This window comes from Oncorhynchus clarkii, chromosome 27 (assembly GCF_045791955.1).
Source record: "Oncorhynchus clarkii lewisi isolate Uvic-CL-2024 chromosome 27, UVic_Ocla_1.0, whole genome shotgun sequence".
NCBI lineage: Eukaryota > Metazoa > Chordata > Actinopteri > Salmoniformes > Salmonidae > Oncorhynchus > Oncorhynchus clarkii.
In genome coordinates, this window is record NC_092173.1 from 40,972,378 (window position 1) to 40,997,539 (window position 25,162).

Consider the following 25,162-nt stretch of genomic DNA (forward strand, 5'->3'; position numbering starts at 1 on the left):
GAGAGAGAGAGGTTGGGTGGGTGGGGAGACACGTGAAGAGGCTCAGTACACCACACATGATGACTGGGCCTACAGCGCCTGTATGGGATGAGAACTAAACTGAAGAACACAAGTAGTCTTTACTGGTCCTCAATAACAGCAGTGGAGAAAAAGTACCCAAATCTCATACTTAAAGTATGAGTAAAAGTAAAGATACCTTACTAGAAAATGACTTAATTAAAAGTGAAAGTAAAATAGTATAGTACTACTTGAGAAAAAGTCTAAAAGTATTTGGTTTTAAATATACTTAAGTATAAAACGTAAATCTATTGCAAAAATGTACTTAAGTATCAAAAGTAAAAGTATAAATCATTTAAATTTCCTAAAATGATTTATACTTTTTATTTTGATACTTAAGTACATTTTAGCAATACATTTACGTTTTATACTTAAGCATATTTAAAATCAAATGCTTTTAGACTTTTTCTCAAGTACTTTTTCACAATTTTATTATGCAAAGAAAACAACACAATTTTCTTGTAATTTTATTTATTTATGGATAGCCAGGGGACCAATCCAATACTCAGACATAATTTACAAACAAAGTATTTGTGTTTAAGTGAGTCCACCAGATCAGAAGCAGTAGGGATGACCAGGGATGTTCTCTTGATAAGTGCGTGAATATGGACCATTTTCCTGTCTTGCTAATCATTCAAAATGTAATGAGTACTTTTGGGTGTCAGGGAAAAGGTATGCAGTAAAAAGTACATTATTTTCCTTTGGAATGTAGTGAAGTAAAAGTAAAAGTTGAGAAAAAAAACTACTTAGATAGTACTTTAGAGCATTTTTACTGAAGTACTTTACACAACTAAATAACAAGTGATACTACAAGTCAGTATTCGAGGAAACCGGACACTGGCCACTAGGGCCAACATTGAGCACTGTTACCTTCGAGTAGGTTTCAGTTTTGCTCGAGTGTTGTGGACAGGGACTGCAGATGGGCACAAGCATCTGCCTCTGATTCCAAAGGTTGCAACTTTGAATCCAGTGATAGATAGTTGTTTTTGAGATTTTCATTTTAAGCCTATCCTAAACCTTAGGAGTCAACGACCTAACCTTAAGATGTAAAAAAAAAAATGTCATGTTATATGTTCTATTATTTTAGCAGATGCTTTTATCCAGAGCAACTTACAGTAAGTAATAAACAGTAATGAAGTAATGAACACATACATTTTCATACTGGTCCCCCATAGTAATCAAACACACAACCTGGGTGTTGCAAGCATCACGCCACCAGGAAGTTAATGACAAAACTTAACCTTAAACACTTTGAAACGTGATGAGAATCAGCTGCAGTATCAGATGGATGTGTCAGAAATCAAATGGAGAAACACTTGGCTTCATCAAATGTCTTGTATCTGGTATCAGTTGCTTAGCCTCATGTTCTTCCTCATTGGTTGCCTTGGTGATGAGAAAATCCAGACAAACCTGTTTTTGACTGGTATCTGGTATTGTTGTTGGGACACAGTGCCATAGAGAGAAAAATACCTCAGTTTGCAAGCATAAACAAAAACACTGTCTGTCACTGAATAAACAACCAAACAGACAAAAATCTAAGCAGCACCTAAACAACGGCTATTGAGTTGCTAGGGGAAACAGGAAGGAACATTGAACGATCGTATCTTTTCTTCAGTTTTCTACAAGTTATGCTGCAGCCATTTGATGAAGTTTTCCGTCATCGTGCGTCCAATCAGGAAGTCGGTTGGCCACACCGTGAACATGAGGGCGCCGTGGAAACCACTGGCGTAGTGTTCGTGCGTCACCTCCACACCGGCGCGGCGCAGGCGCGCTGCGTACATAACCCCGTCGTCCCGCAGCACGTCGTACTCACACGTCAGAACGTAGGCCTTGGGTAGCGAGCGTAAAGCAGCGTCTGGGACCAGAAGGGGCGAGGCCCGGGGGTCAGCGATGGAGCGCGATGGCCCGTCCGACCCTGCCCCTCCAGCCGACAACGCCACGACCGGAGCGCTGTAGTTATACTTGCCCCGGTAGGACTCTGGCAGGAAGGCACTCCAGTTGACGAATTTGAGCAGAGCAGCGGACTCTGGGCTGTTGTGAGTGTTGGTCATCATAGCCCTGAAGAAGGTCTTGTCGCTGGTGAAGTACTCGCTCCAGAAGCGCACCATTAGGGTACGGGGCAGGATAGGCATGTTCTGGTTCTGCTGGTAGGACGGGGTATTGAGATCCAGAGCCTGCAGCACAGGGTAGAGCAGGGCCTGGACCTTCAGCTGCAACTGCTGTTCTGGATCCTGCTGCAGCTGTAGAGACACACACACACACACACAGACACACACACACAGACACACACACACAGACACACACACACACACACACACACACACACACACACACACACACACACACACACACACACACACACACACACACACACACACACACACACACACACACACACACACACACAGGACCTTAAGACTTACTGTTCTGTACTGTACTGCAGTCTTGGACTGCTCCTCCTAATCTCAGCTAATTAAAACAACAGTGGATAGATAATACTGCCGCTAACACACACACACACACTAACAGCTAACCTGCTGGGACACACACACACACACACACACACACACACACATACTAAGAGCTAACCTGCTGGGACACGGCAGCAGCCAGGTTTCCCCCGGCGCTGTCCCCGGACACAGCGATACGTCCTGGGTCTACAGTGTACTGGGCCAGAACCACCCTCTGGAGGAAGTGCTTCACCACCCGGTACACATCCTCATATGGGACAGGGAAGTGGTGCTCTGGGGCCAGGCGGTACCTGGGTGGACACAAGGGAGGGGTCAGAGGTCAACTCAGCTAGAATTCAGGTCCTCTCAACTGCGAACTAGTGTCTGTACCAGCTGAGGTAGCTACAGTTAAATGATAACAATATGCAAATCTATTAATGTCATGTACACTATGGAAGTCAATATGTACCTAAGCCAACTGGGGGTGGAAGAATAAGGACATAGTGACTAATCTCTATGCAAACTCAACAATAAGGACATATTGACTAATCTCTATACAAACTCAACAATAAGGACATACTGACTAATCTCTATACAAACAACAACAATAAGGACATATTGACTATTTTCTATTCAAACTCAACAATAAGGACATATTGACTAATCTCTATACAAACTACTAGTATAGCTGTAAAGCAGCTCTGACTCACTGGTTACGGCCCAGGTGTTAACTTCACTACAGGACTTCTAACCTGTCGTGTTGTGTTGACATCACTAATGCAAAACATCCTAATCCGGTATGATCAGTGTACTTTATGGGATCTATCTAATCAGGGACCAAAGGCTAGCTGATACAAGAGCATTGTTTTCATTAGCTGGTTTAGAGATGAAAGGTAAGTCATATAATGATACTGTATAATACAGTCATATGACTCAGCCCATTAACGTTATCAAAGAAATATATGAAAACAGTTTGGAGCCGAACACATTTTAGCATTGGAACATCGACATATTGTTGGCAGGAATTTGGCTTGCAGTTTGCACACATACAGTACCCCTACACACACGCAGTCATACTCTCACAGAGGGAATCACAGATGTAATGTGGTGTACAAAGTGCTTCTTCTCTCTCATTTTGAGAAAGCGAGAGAGCGAGAGAGTGAGAGAGAGGTGCTTGAAAAAGATAAAAGGGGATAGGAAAAGGTTATGAAAGAGAAATAGGGGGTAGATGAGAGCGAGATGGAGAAATAAAGATGTGACAGTGCTGCTACTGTGGGTGAAGACGTTGATTTGACAGAAAAAGCCTGGTGAGACAGAAATAAAAGCCTGGTGAGACAGTAATAAAAGCCTGGTGAGACAGTAATAAAAGCCTGGTGAGACAGTAATAAAAGCCTGGTGAGACAGTAATAAAAGCCTGGTGAGACAGTAATAAAAGCCAGGTGAGACAGTAATAAAAGCCTGGTGAGACAGTAATAAAAGCCTGGTGAGACAGTAATAAAAGCCTGGTGAGACAGTAATAAAAGCCTGGTGAGACAGTAATAAAAGCCTGGTGAGACAGTAATAAAAGCCTGGTGAGACAGTAATAAAAGCCAGGTGAGACAGTAATAAAAGCCTGGTGAGACAGTAATAAAAGCCTGGTGAGACAGTAATAAAAGCCTGGTGAGACAGTAATAAAAGCCTGGTGAGACAGTAATAAAAGCCTGGTGAGACAATAATAAAAGCCTGGTGAGGTGAGACAGTAATAAAAGCCTGGTGAGACAGTAATAAAAGCCTGGTGAGACAGTAACAAAAGCCTGGTGAGACAGTAATAAAAGCCTGGTGAGACAGTAATAAAATATATTTTTGCATGAGTGCATTTACAGGGCCTTCACCCCTTTACGTTTTCCACGTTTGTTGTGTTACAGCCTGAATTTAAAATTAATTAAATTGATATGTTGTATGTATGTTGTATCAATGATCTACAAAAAATATCAAAGTGTCACGCCCTTACCATGGAGAGCCCTTAGTTCTCTATGGTGTAGTAGGTCAGGGCGTGACTAGGGGGTGATCTAGTATAGATATTTCTATGTGGGTGCTGATATGGTTCCCAATGAGAGGCAGCTGTTTAACGTTGCCTCTGATTGGGGATCATATTTAGGTAGGTTGCTTCTCCACCTGCATTTGTGGGATATTATTTTGTGTTTTGTGCATGTGCACCACGTCGTCACGTTTCATTGTGTTAGTTTATATGATTTATTGTTTTGCTAAGTTTCATAATAAATATGTGGAACTCAACATCCGCTGCGCCGTGGTCCGTCTCTCCTCACGTACGTGACACAAAGGCTGCAGTAAAGTACAGAATAGAAAGTAATCAAATCATTTAAAGCTGAAATGTCTTGAATTAATACGTATTTAACCTATTTGTTATAGCAATCCTAAATAAGTTGCATGGACTCATTCTGTGTTCAATAATACTGGTTAACATGATGTTTTATTGACTGTACCCCACTCATACAGAAAATCGTAAGGTCCCTCAATCAAGTAGTGAATTTCAAGCACAGAATCAACCACAACGACCAGGGAAGCTTTAAAATGCTTCACAAAAAAGGGTACTGATTGTGTAAATAAAATAAAAAGCAGATGCTGAATATCCATTTGAGGATGGTGAAGTTATTAATTAGGCTTTGGATGGTTTGTCAATACACCCAGACACTACAAAGATACAGGCATCCTTCCTAACTCAGTTGCCGGAGAGGAAGGAAACCGCTCAGGCCAATGGTGATTTTAAAACAGTTACAGAGTTTAATGGTTGTGATATGAGAAAACTGAGGATGGTGCAAAAACATTGTAGTTACTCCACAATACTAACCTAATTGACAGAGTGAAAATAAGGAAGACTGTACAGAATACAAAATATTCCAAAACATGCATTCAAGGCACTTAAGTAATACTGCCAAAAGTGTTGCAAATAAATACACTTTTGTCCTGAATACAAAGCAGATCAAATTTAATTTCATCAAATCAAATTGTATTGGTCACATACACATATTTAGCAGATGTTATTGCAGATGTACAGAAATGCTTGTGGGGTAGTGAAATGCTTGTACAAAACGTAATGTTTTGGGCCAAATCCAACACATCACTGAGTACTACTCTTCAGTGGTTAGAGCATTGGGCCAGTAATCGAAAGGTTGCTGGATCTAATCCCCGGGCTGACAAGGTAAAAATATGTCATTCTGCCCCTGAACAAGGCAGCTAACCGATTATGGCAGCCCCCAACACCTCTCTGATTCAGAGGGGTTGGCTTAAATGCAAAAGACACATTTCAGTTGAATACATTCAGTTGTATTGTTTGGGATAAAGATAAACGTAATACAGCTATAAGCACAGGCATAATCCTTGAGGAAAACCTGGTTCAGTCTGCTTTCCAAAGGACAACTGGGAGACAAATTCACCTTCCAGCAGGACATTAACCTAAAACACAAGGCCAAATATACACTGGAGTTGGTTACCAAGATGACATTGAATGTTCTTGAGTGGCCTATGGTAAGACTTGAAAATGGCTGTCTAGCAATGATCAACAATCAACTTGACAGAGCCTGAAGAATGCTTCTAGAAAGTATGGACTCGGGATGGGAATACTTGTGTAAAATTATATATTTCTCTATTTCATGTTCAATGAATTTGCAAATATGTATAAAAACATGTTTTCACTTTGTCATTATGAGGTATTGTGTGTAGATGGGCGAGAAAATAAATGCATTTTGAATTCAGGCTCTAACACAACAACAACGTAATACATCATGGAGTACGAACGCTTTCTGGAGGCACTATATGTGTTCCAAATAAAAAGAGAACTGCCTTTTCACACTTTTACAAAATGTAAACAACCAGACGTTCATCTTTTGTCCAACTGTCCTTTCACAGAAACCTGTTAGACAAAATATACAGTATAACACACTGATACCAGACGTATGTCAGATATACAGTACATCAAATATATACTCACTCTACAGACACGACCACAGAGTTAAGATCAATGACCATCTGCCTAGCTAGGAGGTCGTACGGTCCCATTCCTACACAGAGAGGAGAGAGAAGAGAGAGCCATCAGAGACAATATGATCTAATAGCATCTTACATCGTCAACATAGCTACAAAGTACTCAATAGTATCTTGAGCAGTATCTTGCGCATCTCATGCTCAATAGGCTTGTAGTCATGACAAGTCACACAGACACACACACAGCAGATTGCAGGCACAACATGACACTTGTCGCATGTCAAATAATTGCTTTTGGTTACCAGGGGGATACCACGGTCTCTGTGTTGAACAGCTTGAGCAGAGTGTATGTTCCTCAGGAGAGGTGGAGGGTGAACAGCGTGTATATGAATTCAACAGTAAACTGTAGTATAGTGTAGAATGCTATAGTAAATAATATCTGCAAAAAAACATTGTAGTAAATACTACAGTAATGTCCGCAAAAATATTTCATTTGAAACAGTGTTTAAAGATGCACTATGCAGAAATCGCTTTGCCATTTCCTGGTTGCTAAAATGTGAATAGTTTGCCTCATTTCCGTTTATGTGACAAAACAAGCAAGTAAAGTGTAGAGAATCATTGTACCATCTATTCCACTGTGAAATAGTGTTATAACTCATATACTGTGTGCATGATCCCACCTGGTTTGCGCTTTTAGTGGGACTATCATTTGTTTTCAACAGGACAATGACCCAACACACCTCCAGGCTGTGTAAGGGCTATTTGACCAAGAAGGAGAGTGATGAAGTGCTGCATCAGATGACCTGGCTTCCACAATCACCCGACCTCAACTCAATTCGGATGGTTTGGGATGAGTTGGACTACAGAGTGATGGAAAAGCAGCCAACAAGTGCTCAGCATATGTGGGAACTCCTTCAAGACTGTTGAAAAGGCATTCCAGGTGAGGCTGGTTGAGAGAATGCCAAGAGTGTACAAAGCTATCATCAAGGCAAAGGGTGGGTATTTGAAGAATCTCAAATATAAAATATATTTTGATTAGTTTAACATTTTTTTGATTACTATATTATTTCATATGTGTAATTTCATAGTTTGATGTCTACACTATTAATTGGATCTCTAGGGGCGCTATTTCATTTTTGGATAAAAAACGTTCCCGTTTTAAGCGCGATATTTTGTCACGAAAAGATGCTCGACTATGCATATTCTTGACAGTTTTTGAAAGAAAACACTCTGAAGTTTCAGAATCTGCAAAGATATTGTCTGTAAGTGCCCCAGAACTCATTCTACAGGCAAAACCAAGATGATGCGTCAACCAGGAAACTAGCAGAATTTCTGAAGCTCTGTTTTCCATTGTCTCCTTATATGGCTGTGATTGCGCAAGGAATGAGCCTACACTTTCTGTCGTTCCCCCAAGGTCTTAGCAGAATTGTGACGTATTTGTAGGCATATCATTGGAAGATTGACCATAAGAGACTACATTTTCCAAGTGTCCGCCTGGTGTCCTGCGTGGAATTCGGTGCGCAATTGCCAGCTGCTTGTACTTTTCCATTTGATTGAGGGGAGAAACCATGCGTCCAAGAACGATATATCAATGAAGAGATATGTGAAAAACACCTTGAGGATTGATTCTAAACAACGTTTCCCATGTTTTCAGTCGATATTATGGAGTTAATTTGGAAAAAAGTTCGCGTTTTGAGGACTGAATCTAACTGAGAGTATCCTCATTGAAAACATCAGAAGTTCTTCAAAGGTAAATTATTTTATTTGAAGGCTTTTATGTTTTTGTTGAAATGTTGCGTGCTGGATGCTAACGCTAATGCTAACGCTAAATGCTACGCTAGCTAGCTACTTTTACACAAATTATTGTTTTCCTATGGTTGAGAAGCATATTTTGAAAATCTGAGATGACAGTGTTGTTTACAAAAGGCTAAGCTTGAGAGATGGCATATTTATTTCATTTCATTTGCGATTTTCATGAATAGTTAACGTTGCGTTATGGTAATGAGCTTGAGTCTGTATTCCTGATACCGGATCCGGGATGGGGAGATCAGAGAGGTTTTAATCTACAATGTAGAAAATAGTAAAAATATAGAAAAACCCCTTGACTGGTATTGTAAGTAAAATTATTGTATTTCAGCATTTTGATACTTGTGTAGAAAACTGAAAGTAAAAGATACAAAAACGAAACTTAAGACGGAGAAGCAAATAATCAAATCATATTTGTCACGTGTCGAATAAAAATAATTGCAGTGAAATGCTTATTTAAAGCCCAATGCAGTTCAAGAAATATTTACTAAATAAACTAAAGTAAAAAAATAACAAATAAAAAAACACAATAAAATAACAATAACGAGGCTTATTACGGTACAGAGTCAATGTGGAGGCTATATACAGGGTATTACGGTACAGAGTCAATGTGGAGGCTATATACAGGGTATTATGGTACAGAGTCAATGTGGAGGCTATATACAGGGTATTACGGTACAGAGTCAGTGTGGAGACTATATACAGGGGGTACCTGTACCGAGTGAGTGTGGAGGCTATATACAGGGGGTACCGGTACAGAGTCAATGTGGAGGCTATATACAGGGGTTACCGGTACCGAGTCAGTGTGGAGGCTATATACAGGGTATTACGGTACAGAGTCAATGTGGAGGCTATATACAGGGGGTACCGGTACCGAGTCAATGTGGAGGCTATATACAGGGGGTACCGGTACCGAGTCAGTGTGGAGGCTATATACAAGGGGTACCGGTACAGAGTCAATGTGGAGGCTATATACAGGGTATTACGGTACAGAGTCAATGTGGAGGCTATATACAGGGGGTACCGGTACCGAGTCAGTGTGGAGGCTATATACAGGGGGTAACTGTACAGAGTCAATGTGGAGGCTATATACAGGGTATTACGGTACAGAGTCAATGTGGAGACTATATACAGGGGGTACCGGTACAGAGTCAATGTGGAGGCTATATACAGGGGGTACCGGTACCGAGTCAATGTGCTGGGGCACCGGTTGGTTAGTCGAGGTAATTTGTACATGTATGCAGGGGTGAAGTGACTATGCACAGATAATAAACATCAAGTAGCAGCAGAGTACAAAACAAATGGGTGGGGGGGAGGTCAATGCAAATAGTTCTGGTGGCCATGTGATTAATTGTTCAGCAATTTTATGGCTTGGTGGTTGAAGCTGTTAAGGAGCTTTTTGGAGACTTGGCACCCCGGTACTCCTTGCCGTGTGGCAGCAGAGAGAACAGTCTTTGACTTGGGTAACTGGAGTCTTCTACACATTTTGGGGCCTTCCTCTGACACCGCCTAGTATAAAGGTCCTGGATGTCAGGAAGCTTGTCCCTAGTGATGTACTGGGCCGTATGCAGTACCCTCTGTAGCGCCTTATGGTCAGATGCCTTGCAGTTGCCATACCAGGCGGGGATGCAACCGATCAGGATGCTCCCGATTGTGCAGCTGTAAAACTCTTTGAGGATCATGGAACCCATGCCAAATATTTTCAGTCTCCTGAGGGGAAAAAGGTGTTGTCATGCCCTCTTCATGACTGTCTTGGTGTGTTTGGATCATGATAGTTTGTTGGTGATGTGGACACCAAGGAACTTAAATCTCTCGACCCGCTCCACTACAGCCCTGTCGATGTGAATGGGGGCCTGTTCGGCCCTCCTTTTCCTGTAGTCCACGATCACCTAGTTTGCCTTGCTCACTTTGAGTGAGAGGTTGTTGTCCTGGCCCCACACTGCCATGTCTCTGACCTCCTCCCTATAGGCTGTCTCATCGTTGTCGGTGATCAGGCCTACCACTGTTGTGTCGTCAGCAAACTTATTGATGGTGTTGGAGTCGTGCTTGGCCACGCAGTCGTGGGTGAACAGGGAATACAGGAGGGGACTAAGAACGCACCCCTTAGGGGCCCCCGTGTTGAGGATCAGCTTAGCAGATGTGTTGATGCCTACATTCACCACCTGGGGGCGGCCCGTGAGCTTTGAGGACACTATGGTGTTGAACACTGAGCTGTAGTCAATGAACACCGTTCTCACATACTGTAGGTGTTCCTTTTGTCCAGGTGGTAAATTCCAGTGTGGAGTGCGATTGAGATTGCGTCATCTGTGGATCTGTTGGGGGCGGTATGCGAATTGGAGTGAGTCTAGGGTTTCCGGGATGATGGTGTTGATGTGAGCCATGACCCGCCTTTCAATGCACTCCATGGCTACCGGCGTGGTGCTAATAGAGCACATAAGACAGATTTACCACTTCTTAGACTTGCTTTCAATAAGAGTGACAGATCTATAACTTACATTTCTATCTGAATTCAGTCAGGTCGCCCAAAAAGTGACATATTGTAGCTTTAATTTGCATGTACCCTATAGCCCCTCCTCCATGTCGCTTGGGCCTCTGGTTATTTCTTGTCTGGATTCCCAGCTGACATTCAGCCCACTGAACCTCTCCCACATTCCATTGTGGACGGGTGGATGCATGGATGGATTAGTTGTTTTATTTATTTTTTAGTTCACTTTAATTTAACCAGGTAGGCCAGGTGAGAACACCTTTATTTAACCAGGTAGGCCAGGTGAGAACACCTTTATTTAACCAGGTAGGCCAGGTGAGAACACCTTTATTTAACCAGGTAGGCCAGGTGAGAACACCTTTATTTAACCAGGTAGGCCAGGTGAGAACACCTTTATTTAACCAGGTAAGCCTGTTGAGAACAAGTTCTCATTTACAACTGCAACCTGGCCAAGATAAAGCAAAGCAGTGCGACAAAAACAACAGAGTTACACATGGGATAAACAAACATTCAGTCAATAACACAATAGAAAAATCTGTTTACAGTGTGTGCAAATGAAGTAAGGAGGTAAGGCAATAAATAGGCCATAGTGGCGAAGTAATTACAATTTAGCAAATGGACACTGGAGTGATAGATGTGCAGATGAGGATGTGTAAGTATAAATACTGGTTTGCAAAAGAGCAGAAAAAATACAAATATGGGGATGAGATAGATGGTTGGATGGGCTATTTACAGATGGGCTATGTACAGCTGCAGCGATTGGTAAGCTGCTCTGACAGCTGATGCTTAAAGTTAGTGAGGGAGATAAGTCTCCAACTTCAGTGACTTTTTCATTTCATTTCGGACTGGAAGGAAAGGCGGCCAAAGTAGGTGATGGCTTTGGGGATGACCAGTGAAATACAGTATATCTGCTGGAGCACGTGCTACGGGTGGGTGTTGCTACGGTGACCAGTGAGCTGAGATAAGGCGGAGCTTTACCTAGCAAAGACTTATAGATGACCTGGAGCCAGTGGGTTTGTGGACGAATATGTAGCGAGGACCAGCCAACGAGAGCATACAGGTCGCAGTGGTGGGTAGTATATGGGGCTTTGGTGACAAAACAGATGGCACTGTGATAGACTGAATCCAATTTGCTGAGTAGAGTGTTGGAGGCTATTTTGTAAATTACATTGCCGAGGTCAAGGATCGGTAGGATAGTCAGCTTTATGAGGGTATTTGGCAGCATGAGTGAAGGAGGCTTAATGTGAGTCTGGAAGGAGAGTTTATAGTCTAACCAGACACCTAGGTGTTTGTAGTTGTCCACATATTCTAAGTCAGAACCGTCCAGAGTAGTGATGCTAGGCGGGCAGGTGAGCGGGTGAGGGCAGTGATTGGTTGAAGAGCATGCATTTCGTTTTACTAGCATTTAAAAGCAGTTGGAGGCCACGGAAGGAGTGTTGTATGGCATTGAAGCTCGTTTGTAGGTTTGTTAACACAGTGTCCAAAGAAGGGCCAGAAGTATACAGAATGGTGTCATCTGCGTAGAGGTGGATCAAATAATCACACACAGCAATGAGTGGATGGATGAATGTGGGTGAATGGATCAGTGGATGGATGGATAAATATACTGTATACGCCTTGACTAATTGCTTGCTTGGTAGATGGATTAATTACCAAGCACCTAACTGCTACTCACTGGCGCTGCCCAAGCACCATCCTCCTCCATGCAGGTATATGACTGCTCTCCTCAGCTCAGTGTCGCCGCCCTGCAGTTTGGGCTGGTACACCACCACCTCCACCCCATCAAACAGCTCCTCTGTGACGTGCACACGTTGGTCTGACACGGGCACCACCCGCTCAGCGAACGTGATGAACATCATCACCCCCATGTAGTCCTTCAACCCCAGCAGCTCACTGAAGTCTGCCTGCAGAGAGAGATGAAGAGGCATGTTGGAGCAGAGAGGTAGAGAGAGATGAAGAGGCATGTTGGAGCAGAGAGGTAGAGAGAAATGCAGGGATAGAGAGAAAGAAAATGGCATACAGTTATGAGGGATGTTGTGAGGGTGGACAAAAACAGAGGGAGAGCGAGAAAGAGGGATATGGGTCGATAAAAATAAAGAAAAATGAGTCTGTTTGAAATATGAGGGAATCAGATGATCATTACGTAACGATACAATCTAAACAGGAGAGGAACAAGCAGGGGATTAAAGGGCTTTCCCCTGAGTCATGTGAGCTTCAGAGAGAATCTACAGTAGAGGGTCCCAACTGTCCACCAGAGAGAATCTACAGTAGAGGGTCCCAGCTGTCCACCAGAGAGAATCTACAGTAGAGGGTCCCAGCTGTCCACCAGAGAGAATCTACAGTAGAGGGTTCCAGCTGTCCACCAGAGAGAATCTACAGTAGAGGGTCCCAACTGTCTACCAGAGAGAATCTACAGTAGAGGGTCCCAGCTGTCCACCAGAGAGAATCTACAGTAGAGGGTCCCAGCTGTCCACCAGAGAGAATCTACAGTAGAGGGTCCCAGCTGAACACCAGAGAGAATCTACAGTAGAGAGTTCCAGCTGTCCACCAGAGAGAATCTACAGTAGAGGGTCCCAGCTGTCTACCAGAGACAATCTACAGTAGATGGTCCCAGCTGTCCACCAGAGAGAATCTACAGTAGAGGGTCCCAGCTGTCCACCAGAGAGAATCTACTGTAGAGGGTTCCAGCTGTCTACCAGAGACAATCTACAGTAGATGGTCCCAGCTGTCCACCAGAGAGAATCTACAGTAGAGGGTCCCAGCTGTCCACCAGAGAGAATCTACAGTAGAGGGTCCCAGCTGTCCACAAGAGAGAATCTACAGTAGAGGGTCCCAGCTGTCCACGAGAGAGTGTACAGTAGAGGGTCCCAACTGTCTACCAGAGAGAATCTACAGTAGAGGGTCCCAGCTGTCCACCAGAGAGAATCTACAGTAGAGGGTCCCAGCTGTCCACCAGAGAGAATCTACAGTAGAGGGTCCCAGCTGTCCACCAGAGAGAATCTACAGTAGAGAGTTCCAGCTGTCCACCAGAGAGAATCTACAGTAGAGGGTCCCAGCTGTCTACCAGAGACAATCTACAGTAGATGGTCCCAGCTGTCCACCAGAGAGAATCTACAGTAGAGGGTCCCAGCTGTCCACCAGAGAGAATATACTGTAGAGGGTTCCAGCTGTCTACCAGAGACAATCTACAGTAGATGGTCCCAGCTGTCCACCAGAGAGAATCTACAGTAGAGGGTTCCAGCTGTCCACCAGAGAGAATCTACTGTAGAGGGTTCCAGCTGTCCACCAGAGAGAATCTACAGTAGAGGGTCCCAGCTGTCCACCAGAGAGAATCTACAGTAGAGGGTCCCAGCTGTCCACCAAGGAGAATCTACAGTAGATGGTCCCAGCTGTCCACCAGAGAGAATCTACAGTAGAGGGTTCCAGCTGTCCACCAGAGAGAATCTACAGAAGAGGTCCCCAGCTGACCACCAGAGATAATCTACAGTAGAGGGTTCCAGCTGTCCACCAGAGAGAATTTACAGTAGAGGGTTCCAGCTGTCCACCAGAGAGAATCTACACTAGAGGGTTCCAGCTGTCCACCAGAGAGAATCTACAGTAGAGGGCCCCAGCTGTCCACCAGAGAGAATCTACAGTAGAGGGTTCCAGCTGTCCACCAGAGAGAATCTACAGTAGAGGGTTCCAACTGTCCACCAGAGAGAATCTACAGTAGAGGGTCCCAGCTGTCCAGCAGAGAGAATCTACAGTAGAGGGTCCCAGCTGTCCACCAGAGAGAATTTATAGTAGAGGGTCCCAGCTGTCCACCAGAGAGAATCTACAGTAGAGGGTCCCAGCTGTCCACCAGGGAGAATCTACAGTAGAGTGTTCCAGCTGTCCACCAGAGAGAATCTACAGAAGAGGGCCCCAGCTGTCCACCAGAGAGAATCTACAGTAGAGGGTTCCAGCTGTCCACCAGAGAGAATTTACAGTAGAGGGTTCCAGCTGTCCACCAGAGAGAATCTACACTAGAGGGTTCCAGCTGTCCACCAGAGAGAATCTACAGTAGAGGGCCCCAGCTGTCCACCAGAGAGAATCTACAGTAGAGGGTTCCAGCTGTCCACCAGAAAGAATCTACAGTAGAGGGCCCCAGCTGTCCACCAGAGAGAATCTACAGTAGAGGGCCCCAGCTGTCCACCAGAAAGAATCTACAGTAGAGGGTCCCAGCTGTCCACCAGAGAGAATCTACAGTAGAGGGCCCCAGCTGTCCACCAGAGAGAATCTACACTAGAGGGTTCCAGCTGTCCACCAGAGAGAATCTACACTAGAGGGCCCCAGCTGTCCACCAGGGAGAATCTACAGTAGAGGGCCCCAGCTGTCCACCAGAGAGAATCTACAGTAGAGGAACCCAGCTGTCCACCAGAGAGAATCTACAGTAGAGGGTCCCAGCTGTCCACCAGAGAGAATCTACAGTAGAGGGTTCTAGCTGTCCACCAGAGAGAATCTACAGTAGAGGGTTCTAGCTGTCCACCAGAGGGAATCTACAGTAGAGGGCCTCAGCTGTCCACCAGAGATAATCTACAGTAGAGGGCCCCAGTTGTCCACCAGAGATAATCTACAGTACAGTGTCCCAGCTGTCCACCAGAGGGAATCTACAGTAGACGGCCCCAGCTGTCCACCAGAGGGCCTCAGCTGTCTACCAGAGGCCCCCAGCTGTCCACCAGAGGGAATCTACAGTAGAGGGCCCCAGCTGTCCACCAGGGGGCCTCAGCTGTCTACCAGAGGGCCCCAGCTATCCACCAGAGCGCCCCATCTGTCCACCAGAGCGTCCCAGTTGTCCAACAGAGGCCCCAGCTGTCCAACAAAAGCCCCAGCTGTCCACCAGAGGCCCAGTCATCACATGCTGTGGTGGGGAGGCTAAGGACCCAGTTTCATAAAATGTCTTTAAACTACTGTATTCTCTTAGGTAAGGGATAATTATTACTTAAGGTTAAACCTTAAGAGAAACAGTTAAGCTGTGTTATTCAACTGGGCTCAGGGCTGGGCAAGGAGTTGACTGGGGCCAATCAGCTGACTACTGAGATCTCCTCATCCACTCCCTGTGCTCTCCAGAAGTAGAATTATATCACCCCTAAATCCACTGATCTTAAAGTGTTGTGTTACCTCCTTATGTATAAGGGTTTGGGGAGGGTAAGCTGCTAGCTCCGTGTCTAGCATAACGTTGTAACTTTCTAGCCAGAGGATGTCTCAGAGCTGACCTATTCTGCTGTAAGCTTGCAACTAGAATGATTAATCATTATTATAATTATTTAATGCTCAATATCCCCATTGAACTGGGTCCAGATAAAAATGTTGTCCAGTCTAGAAAAATCAACAAAAATATTATCTCCAAATTATTATACAGTATAAATCGATTATAAAGCAGACAATATTTCACTCTGTCCTGGTTGAATGAACCTAAATACATGTTTTATCATGTGTACCATGGGGTAAACTTCCTCAGGTATTCAGTCAGCGATTTGTATTAAATCTTCATTACCCACGGTCATGCCTGTCTCGCAAAAGGTCAAGCCTTTTCTGAAACCTTTTGGCCGGTGAATGGCACCCATATAAATATCAACAGAGAACGTTGATTGGGTTGATTTTGGAAGAAACGTTGACAATTTATGCTTTTTGAGGTCGGGCCCGTTTCAGTTCCATTATTAAATTAAATTATTATTATTATTATGTTGAATAGAATAAACCAATTAATACAAGTACCATGATGGTAGTGTCACGTTCTGACCTTAGTTATTTTGTTATGTCTTTGTTTTAGTATGGTCAGACAGGGCGTGAGTTGGGTGGGTTGTCTACGTTCCTTTTTCTATGTGGTGTTTTTGTGTTTGGCCTGGTATGGTTCTCAATCAGAGGCAGGTGTCGTTGGTTGTCTCTGATTGAGAATCATACTTAGGTAGCCTTATTTTCTGTTCTGTGTTTTTTTCAGCACAATACAGAACTGTTCGTTTGTCATTTTATTTTTTTTTGTTCAGTGTTCATTACGTTATTAAAAATATGAACACTTACCACGCTGCGCATTGGTCCTCACCTTCTTCCACCACAGACGAGCGTTACAGGTAGTGACTGACGATTACTGCTGATCACTTATTAACCATCATTACTTTACTTTAATTCAATATATCAGTCTTGTGTAAATTAAATTTGTTTTATTTGATTACTTTATTTTTCATTCCAAGTCATCATCTGATCTCTATAAAGCTGCTGTCTGCCGTCTGACAAAACCACTATTTTTGTTGTTCTTCAATGTAAATAAGGCATTTCTGACTGCTGAATATCACCGATCAGTCACTTAGATAATGTATTGTCAGGTAGAGATACTTTCTCCTCCTTAAGCAAATTTGCGGGTGTTAAAATCTCAGTGTTGAGGTAAAAAGTATTATGAGTGTTATATCTGAGTGTTGAGTCTAGTGGGGTTCACACCAGTGTCATATCTGAGTGTTGAGTCTAGTTGGATTAACACCAGTGTCATATCTGAGTGTTGAGTCTAGTTGGATTAACACCAGTGTCATATCTGAGTGTTGAGTCTAGTGGGGTTCACACCGGTTTCATATCTGAGTGTTGAGTCTAGTGTGGTTCACACCAGTGTCATATCTGAGTGTTGAGTCTAGTTGGATTAACACCAGTGTCATATCCGAGTGTTGAGTCTAGTGGGGTTCACACCAGTGTCATATCTGAGTGTTGAGTCTAGTGGGGTTCACACCAGTGTCATATCTGAGTGTTGAGTCTAGTGTGGTTCTCACCAGTGTCATATCTGAGTGTTGAGTCTAGTTGGATTAACACCAGTGTCATATCTGAGTGTTGAGTCTAGTTGGATTAACACCAGTGTCATATCTGAGTGTTGAGTCTAGTGGGGTTCACACCAGTGTCATATCTGAGTGTTGAGTCTAGTGTGGTTCACACCAGTGTCATATCCGAGTGTTGAGTCTAGTTGGATTAACACCAGTGTCATATCTGAGTGTTGAGTCTAGTGGGGTTCACACCGGTTTCATATCTGAGTGTTGAGTCTAGTGTGGTTCACACCAGTGTCATATCTGAGTGTTGAGTCTAGTTGGATTAACACCAGTGTCATATCCAGGTGTTGAGTCTAGTGGGGTTCACACCAGTGTCATATCTGAGTGTTGAGTCTAGTGGGGTTCACACCAGTGTCATATCTGAGTGTTGAGTCTAGTGTGGTTCTCACCAGTGTCATATCTGAGTGTTGAGTCTAGTTGGATTAACACCAGTGTCATATCTGAGTGTTGAGTCTAGTTGGATTAACACCAGTGTCATATCTGAGTGTTGAGTCTAGTGGGGTTCACACCAGTGTCATATCTGAGTGTTGAGTCTAGTGTGGTTCTCACCAGTGTCATATCTGAGTGTTGAGTCTAGTTGGATTAACACCAGTGTCATATCTGAGTGTTGAGTCTAGTTGGATTAACACCAGTGTCATATCTGAGTGTTGAGTCTAGTGGGGTTCACACCAGTGTCATATCTGAGTGTTGAGTCTAGTGTGGTTCACACCAGTGTCATATCCGAGTGTTGAGTCTAGTTGGATTAACACCAGTGTCATATCTGAGTGTTGAGTCTAGTTGGATTAACACCAGTGTCATATCTGAGTGTTGAGTCTAGTGGGGTTCACACCGGTTTCATATCTGAGTGTTGAGTCTAGTGTGGTTCACACCAGTGTCATATCTGAGTGTTGAGTCTAGTTGGATTAACACCAGTGTCATATCCAGGTGTTGAGTCTAGTTGGATTAACACCAGTGTCATATCCGAGTGTTGAGTCTAGTTGGATTAACACCAATTGGATAGTAATTTACACCAACTGCGGTGAATAAATGAAGTGTTATTTGAATCACAGTGGAATCACCACTGACTGGTGTTGTTGTTACTCGACTGTGTTGAATTAATTTCCCGTTAACTCAGAGTGAAAAAGACATCGGAGAGGCCTCAGTAACATATTTCTCTAGTATCTTTTGTTTCAGGTTGCTTTTTACAACAGTTGGTTTTAATATATAGGTTTCTGCATGCACATCGATTCATTGATATTATACTACACAATGATAAATAGTATACATTTTTCTAAACTGATCCTATCTGCAAATGGTTGGACTTTTTCCACACGTTAATGAAATGATTGTTCCAGTTTAGATGGGTAAGACGTTTCATTTATTAACCTTCCCTACCTTGGCAGTCACTCTAACTGCAGTTGGGGTTGATTAAAAGTTGAAATTGTTGGCTATCCTATCTCTGGCTGGATTCCAATAGGAATTACATAACACTTTGCAAGCCAGCATATGACTACCAGAGGCCCCCAGCTGTCCACCAGAGGGAACATTGTGACTTGCAGACTTGCAGATTTCAGTGTTAGGGAATTAACACCTGTGGTGTTACAGTAATTTGTTTTTCAGGGGTATTGTTTAACACCGTAGCGTGTAAAGCCTTATTAGCATATGTATTTAAAAGGGTGCCAGTACCACCATTTTCCGAGGTGCCAGTACCACCATTTTCCGAGGTGCCAGTACCACCATTTTCCGAGGTGCCAGTACCACCATTTTCCGAGGTGCCAGTACCACCATTTTCCGAGGTGCCAGTACCGCCCACGGCTGTGTTTGATAGTGACAGAGACATAATTTTTACATTCAATGGCTTTCAGTCCTGTAGCCTTCACTAAGTTACTGCCTGCCTAAGTGAACGTTTTATCATAATTTTTTTTTTTTTTTTTTTAAATACATAGCTTTTTTTGTTGACAACCTCGTACTTCAACATCCTAGTTTTACCCTAACACAGTGGTATGAGGAAGTGGAATTGCATCAACTCTAAAGTGTTCATTTAAGTTGGAATTTACGGCGTTAGGGACCCAACACTCTTGGGGGTTAGTTTATCAACACTATGAAAAGTGTTATTTTTTTAAACACGATTTGAGATGGTCACGTCAGAAAGTGTTAAATGTATCACTGTAAATTGTGTCTACATAACTAAAACATCTCTGGTGTCATGCTGGCGGATAAACAGTCGTCTAATTTGGTGGTCTTCCGTTCATAAATACAGCATCGATTTTCTTAATAGGGTCTATAATTAGAACAGATCAGCAGGATTACAATACCTGGATTACCGTTTGACATAATCTGCTGTAACTGTCATTCAGCATGTCTGCATGTACACATCAACCTCAACGGAATCAATATTAAAATAACACAATATTTTGAATGCACAGCATCTTTACATTGCCTATAACTAAATATGTTTTTAGGTACGGTAAAACAAAGATATAGACATTTATTTAATGTAAACTATGCATACAAATGTAATGTAAACTATGCATACAAAACAAGAGAATGTCCTCTTTACCATCTTTATGTTAGGATAATAAAATCAAACTGTATTTGTCACATGCGCTAAAATACAACAAGCGTAGACCTTACCGTGAAATGCTGAATACAACAAGCGTAGACCTTACCGTGAAATGCTTACTTACAAGCCCTTAACCAACAGTGCAGTTCAAGAAGAGTTAAGAAAATATTTACCAAATAAACTAAAGTAAAAAATAACAATAACGAGGCTATATACAGGGGGTACCGGTACCAAGTCAGTGTGCGGGGGTACAGGTTAGAGGTCATTTGTACATGTAGGTAGGGCCTTAGTGACTATGCATAGATAATAGACAGTGAGTAGCAGCAGTGTAGAAAACAAATGGAGGGGGGATGAATAGGGAGAGGACCAGAGAATGTTAACTTGACTCTCTTTGTGTAGGGAGAGGAACAGAGAATGTTACCTTGACTCTCTTTATGTAGGGAGAGGAACAGAGAATGTTAACTTGACTCTCTTTGTGTAGGGAGAGGACCAGAGAATGTTAACTTGACTCTCTTTGTGTAGGGAGAGGAACAGAGAATGTTACCTTGACTCTCTTTATGTAGGGAGAGGAACAGAGAATGTTACCTTGACTCTCTTTATGTAGGGAGAGGAACAGAGAATGTTACCTTGACTCTCTTTATGTAGGGAGAGGAACAGAGAATGTTACCTTGACTCTCTTTATGTAGGGAGAGGAACAGAGAATGTTACCTTGACTCTCTTTATGTAGGGAGAGGAACAGATAATGTTACCTTGACTCTCTTTATGTAGGGAGAGGAACAGAGAATGTTACCTTGACTCTCTTTATGTAGGGAGAGGACCAGAGAATGTTATCTTGACTCTCTTTATGTAGGGAGAGGAACAGAGAATGTTACCTTGACTCTCTTTATGTAGGGAGATGAACAGAGAATGTTACCTTGACTCTCTTTATGTAGGGAGAGGAACAGAGAATGTTACCTTGACTCTCTTTATGTAGGGAGAGGAACAGAGAATGTTACCTTGACTCCTTCATACCCAGGGTTGTACCATCCCATCTCCCGCCCTACCTGCCTCCTCCCCATCCGTCCCCCACTCCCTTCCTCCCTTCCAGGATTGTAACACCCCGTCTCCCTCCCCACCTGCCTCCACTCTGGACCTTGGGGGGATGGTAGAGGGGACATTGCCGGCGGTTCCCCACTAATATGGTCACCATCACAAGTGGCAAGGGTGGCAGTACAATATTGGTTGCTTATGATGTTATTATAGTTCAAGTTTCACCTTCATAAATAATTGTCTAAGAGGTTTGGAGGGTGGGTTCTTCATATTTTAAGCAGCCAATTTAACTATAATGTATAGCCAAGTTTAGAAGATAAATCCTTTAGAATATAATGTAAATATCTATACGATTCCCATTGACAACGTTAATAGAAATCCTATAGGAGAAAAAAAACTATTGACATCTGATAGGAACCTATAGGATTCCAAAACAAAAATCGAATTTGATTACAATTAGAATCCAGATTTTGGAACCAGTCCCATTGGACTCTATGAGATTATATCCTTTATGGTTTTGTCTTATAGGATCCTTTATGATTCCAATACCAATAGAAAAATGGCCAGGGGTTGACTGGGGCCAATCAGCTGACTACTGAGATCTCCTCATCCACTCCCTGTGCTCTCCAGAAGTAGAATGATATCGCCCCTAAATCCACTGATCTTAAAGTGTTGTGTTACCTCCTTATGTATAAGGGTTTGTGTCTAGCATAATGTTGTACCTTTCTAGCCAGAGGGTGTCTCAGAGCTGACCTATTCTGCTGTAAGCTTGTATAGGAGGAGAAAGGGTCTTGTGTGTCTATCCGTGCAACCAGGTCCCAGTAAACCTGGATAGATGATTTAAAATGACGTTGGCCTTTTCTGAGTTTTTACACTACTTTTCCTCATAAATCCATTCAATCAATGTTCCCTGTTGGCAGTGGCGGTTCTAGCTTGTATGGTTCCCTGGGCAAACGCCCCCCCTCCAGCGCCCCCTCCACCAAAAAAATAAATAAATTAAATTATTATTTTTTTTTTTTTTAAACTGTCATTTTTATTCAGACATTTGGAACAACAGAAATAAATGATCATAACATTTTAAACTATATAAATATAAATATCAAAAAGAAGTAACAAAGACAAATAGAAACAAATGTGTTGATTTGGTTTTCCAGCATCAATACATTACCCATCCCCCAATACTGTCAACCAAGAGTCAAGACTAAACCAGTTCACCTTGTTGGTCTGCAGACTGGTTTTATACTATTCTTAACCATTTCGCACAAACCAGAAAAAAATGCAACAATATGTCTGTGAAACTATGTATTCACAGTATTATGAATGAATTGTGGTTCATTTGGTAGCATTTTGTAGTGTGACTGATTTGACTAATTGCATTTGTACTGTACAAAGTTAGAGGTGCGCTATTTGATAGATTCCCCCCACTCCCCCTACCTCGGGCTTCCAGTGGGGAGGCCCAAGGTCAACCTACCCCCGCGCCCATCCCCATCTCATACTTCTGAGTTCCGGGAGACCTTCCCAGGCAGTAGCCTGCCTAGCTCACAAACTGGAATCACGACGCCCACTCCGACAAGGTTAATTGACCCACAATCCCACACGGTGACATGATATCATTGACCTGACGTGCAAATAAGTGATAGAGAACCGATCACATAAATATCACCATTCCGATGTTTTTTTTTGTGCGGGCGCCCCATGCTGTCCCCGGCAAGATGCCGCCCTGGGTGCCCCATGCTGTCCCCGGCAAGATGCCGCCCTGGGTGTCCCATGCTGTCCCCGGCAAGATGCCGCCCTGGGTGCCCCATGCTGTCCCCGGCAAGATGCCGCCCTGGGTGCCCCATGCTGTCCCCGGCAAGATGCCGCCCTGGGTGGCCCATGCTGTCCCCGGCAAGATGCCGCCCTGGGTGGCTGCCCATGTCGCCTATACCTAAATCCGTCACTGCCTGTTGGTACTGTATTTATATGCGTGCCATGCACCGGACAAATATGCACCAGAAAAGGCATGGTCCTTGCTCTTGGACAGAGACAGGCATGACCGTGGATAATTCAGTTGTCAAAATTGAATAACAATAGGTGACTGAATACCATGGGAAGTTCACCCCTTGACCCCCATGATCAAAATAAATTTGTTTCACTTCTCTCACTTAACTTGGACTGAGTGAAATATTGTCTGCTTTATAAGCAGTTACAATGGGGACATTGAGCAATTACAATGAACAATAATAATTAATAATTCTAGTAAGAAGGAATTTAGCCTGGTTTAACACATTTTTTATATTTTATCATCTGAAATAATAAATATGATGTTGAATTATATAATATCTAAATCGATAAACACCTCTGGTGTCATGAATGCTGGGGTATAAACAGTCTGGTGGTCTTCCGTTCATAAATACACCATCGCTTTTCTTAATAGGGTCTATAATTAGAACAGGTGAGCAAGACTACAATACCTGGATTACCGTTTGACATAATCTGCTGTAACTGTCATTCAGCATGTCTGCATGTACACATCGATCTCAGCGGAATCCATTTCTAGGCTATAGCCTACTAGGCTATTTACCAAGTATATTTACCGTGCCAAAGGATTGGCCAATAACCACGTCATTCTAGTCAAAAAATAACATCTTAAAACCATACATGTAATTATGCCAATAAATATATATTTAGGCATGAATCCCTCGCACACCCGAGATGCGCAGTTTTGAGTACGAACCGTCTATAATAGTAACTTCACAACAATATTTAAAACACAACAACAGCATAAGTCTGCATCAAATATTTTCTGAATCAAAAACTAATATTCTAGCTCATTGTAAAATCCATTCTTGCATTATTCTTACCAGGTGGCTGAGACTTCTGAAGAAACAGTCGGTCAACATGAGTTTCCATCTCTCCTCTATCTTGTCTGGAATGGGCTGGTAAACATAATAAGAGGTGAACGCTCCTAAGGACAGGAGTAAAAATATGCCTTTCAACTGCATTTTACGAGGAGTCCGCAACTATTGATGGCAGGGTGCAGAAAGAAACTATGTCAGTTTTGTTTATGATCAAGTCACTTAAGTCTGAGCAAAGCGTAATCTTGTATTAATTTTGGAACTGAGACAGCCAGATATGAAAGCACGTGCAAGAGTTATCTGATCATTAAAAGCGAGCATGATCATAGCTTTTCACCGTGACTATCACTGCCTGCGCGCAGCAGGCGGTTGTGTCGTATGATTCCCTGTCCTTCACACCCATGGAAATAGAACAATGTGTTAACGCGCGCCTGTGGGTAGAAGTGCCCCAGTGAGTTGAAACGATAGAACTGAAGGGTTAGCACCCCCCTCCCCCCCTCCCTCACTCCACTTGGTCCCCAGCCGGGTGAGAAACATGAGCCAGAAAACTTGCTGCGACGGCGCAACTTTCACCACTGCGGCGCCCTCTATATTTGTTCGCAGGTTGCAGGTTATTATATCGGCGTAGATTGCAAAGTGTTAAGGATTCCGACTGGTGGACAATAATTTCACAATTATTCATATTCTTCAACCCGAAGCACAAGATGTGGTGTCAGCACTCTCCACCCAGGCGAGATGGACGCAGCCAACAATTTATGTACGCTAGGTGAGTTACACGGGACGCTGTTTTGAAGCCGCCGCGCCTCCATCTTGGCCCTCCCCCACGTCATAAAACATATTTTGGAAGCTATGGAAATGCATTTACTAATGTCTACATTTGTTTTTTTCCATGTTTATTCTATTACTATTTTATGACAACTTAATATCATTTTAAAGTATGCATTATGTGAGCTAAACAAATAAAAAAAGATGTGTATATAATTATAAACATTTTCCTTAAACGCCCACACAAGTAGAAATCCCTTTTTTTGAGCTGAAAGATGATGGCCAGAACCATGATGTTTTACAACAATGTAATTCAATACATTTCAGTCTAAACCGTTCAACATTCTTTCTATGTATACAGTGGATTTGCAATTTTGATCATGCAT

General features: G+C 43.0%; 1 protein-coding gene across 1 annotated transcript; it reads right to left on the reverse strand.

Moving 5' to 3' along the window:
• Positions 1-541: 541 nt before the first annotated feature.
• On the reverse strand, positions 542-24,449 carry LOC139385862 (arylacetamide deacetylase-like). The gene is made up of 6 exons (XM_071131135.1): positions 24,349-24,449; positions 24,018-24,092; positions 12,455-12,683; positions 6,496-6,565; positions 2,647-2,818; positions 542-2,297 (listed from the first exon to the last, which is right to left on the reverse strand). Exons 1-6 carry the CDS (start codon positions 24,412-24,414, stop codon positions 1,677-1,679), a joined length of 1,233 nt encoding a protein of 410 aa, XP_070987236.1. The 5' UTR covers positions 24,415-24,449; the 3' UTR covers positions 542-1,676.
• Positions 24,450-25,162: the final 713 nt, after the last annotated feature.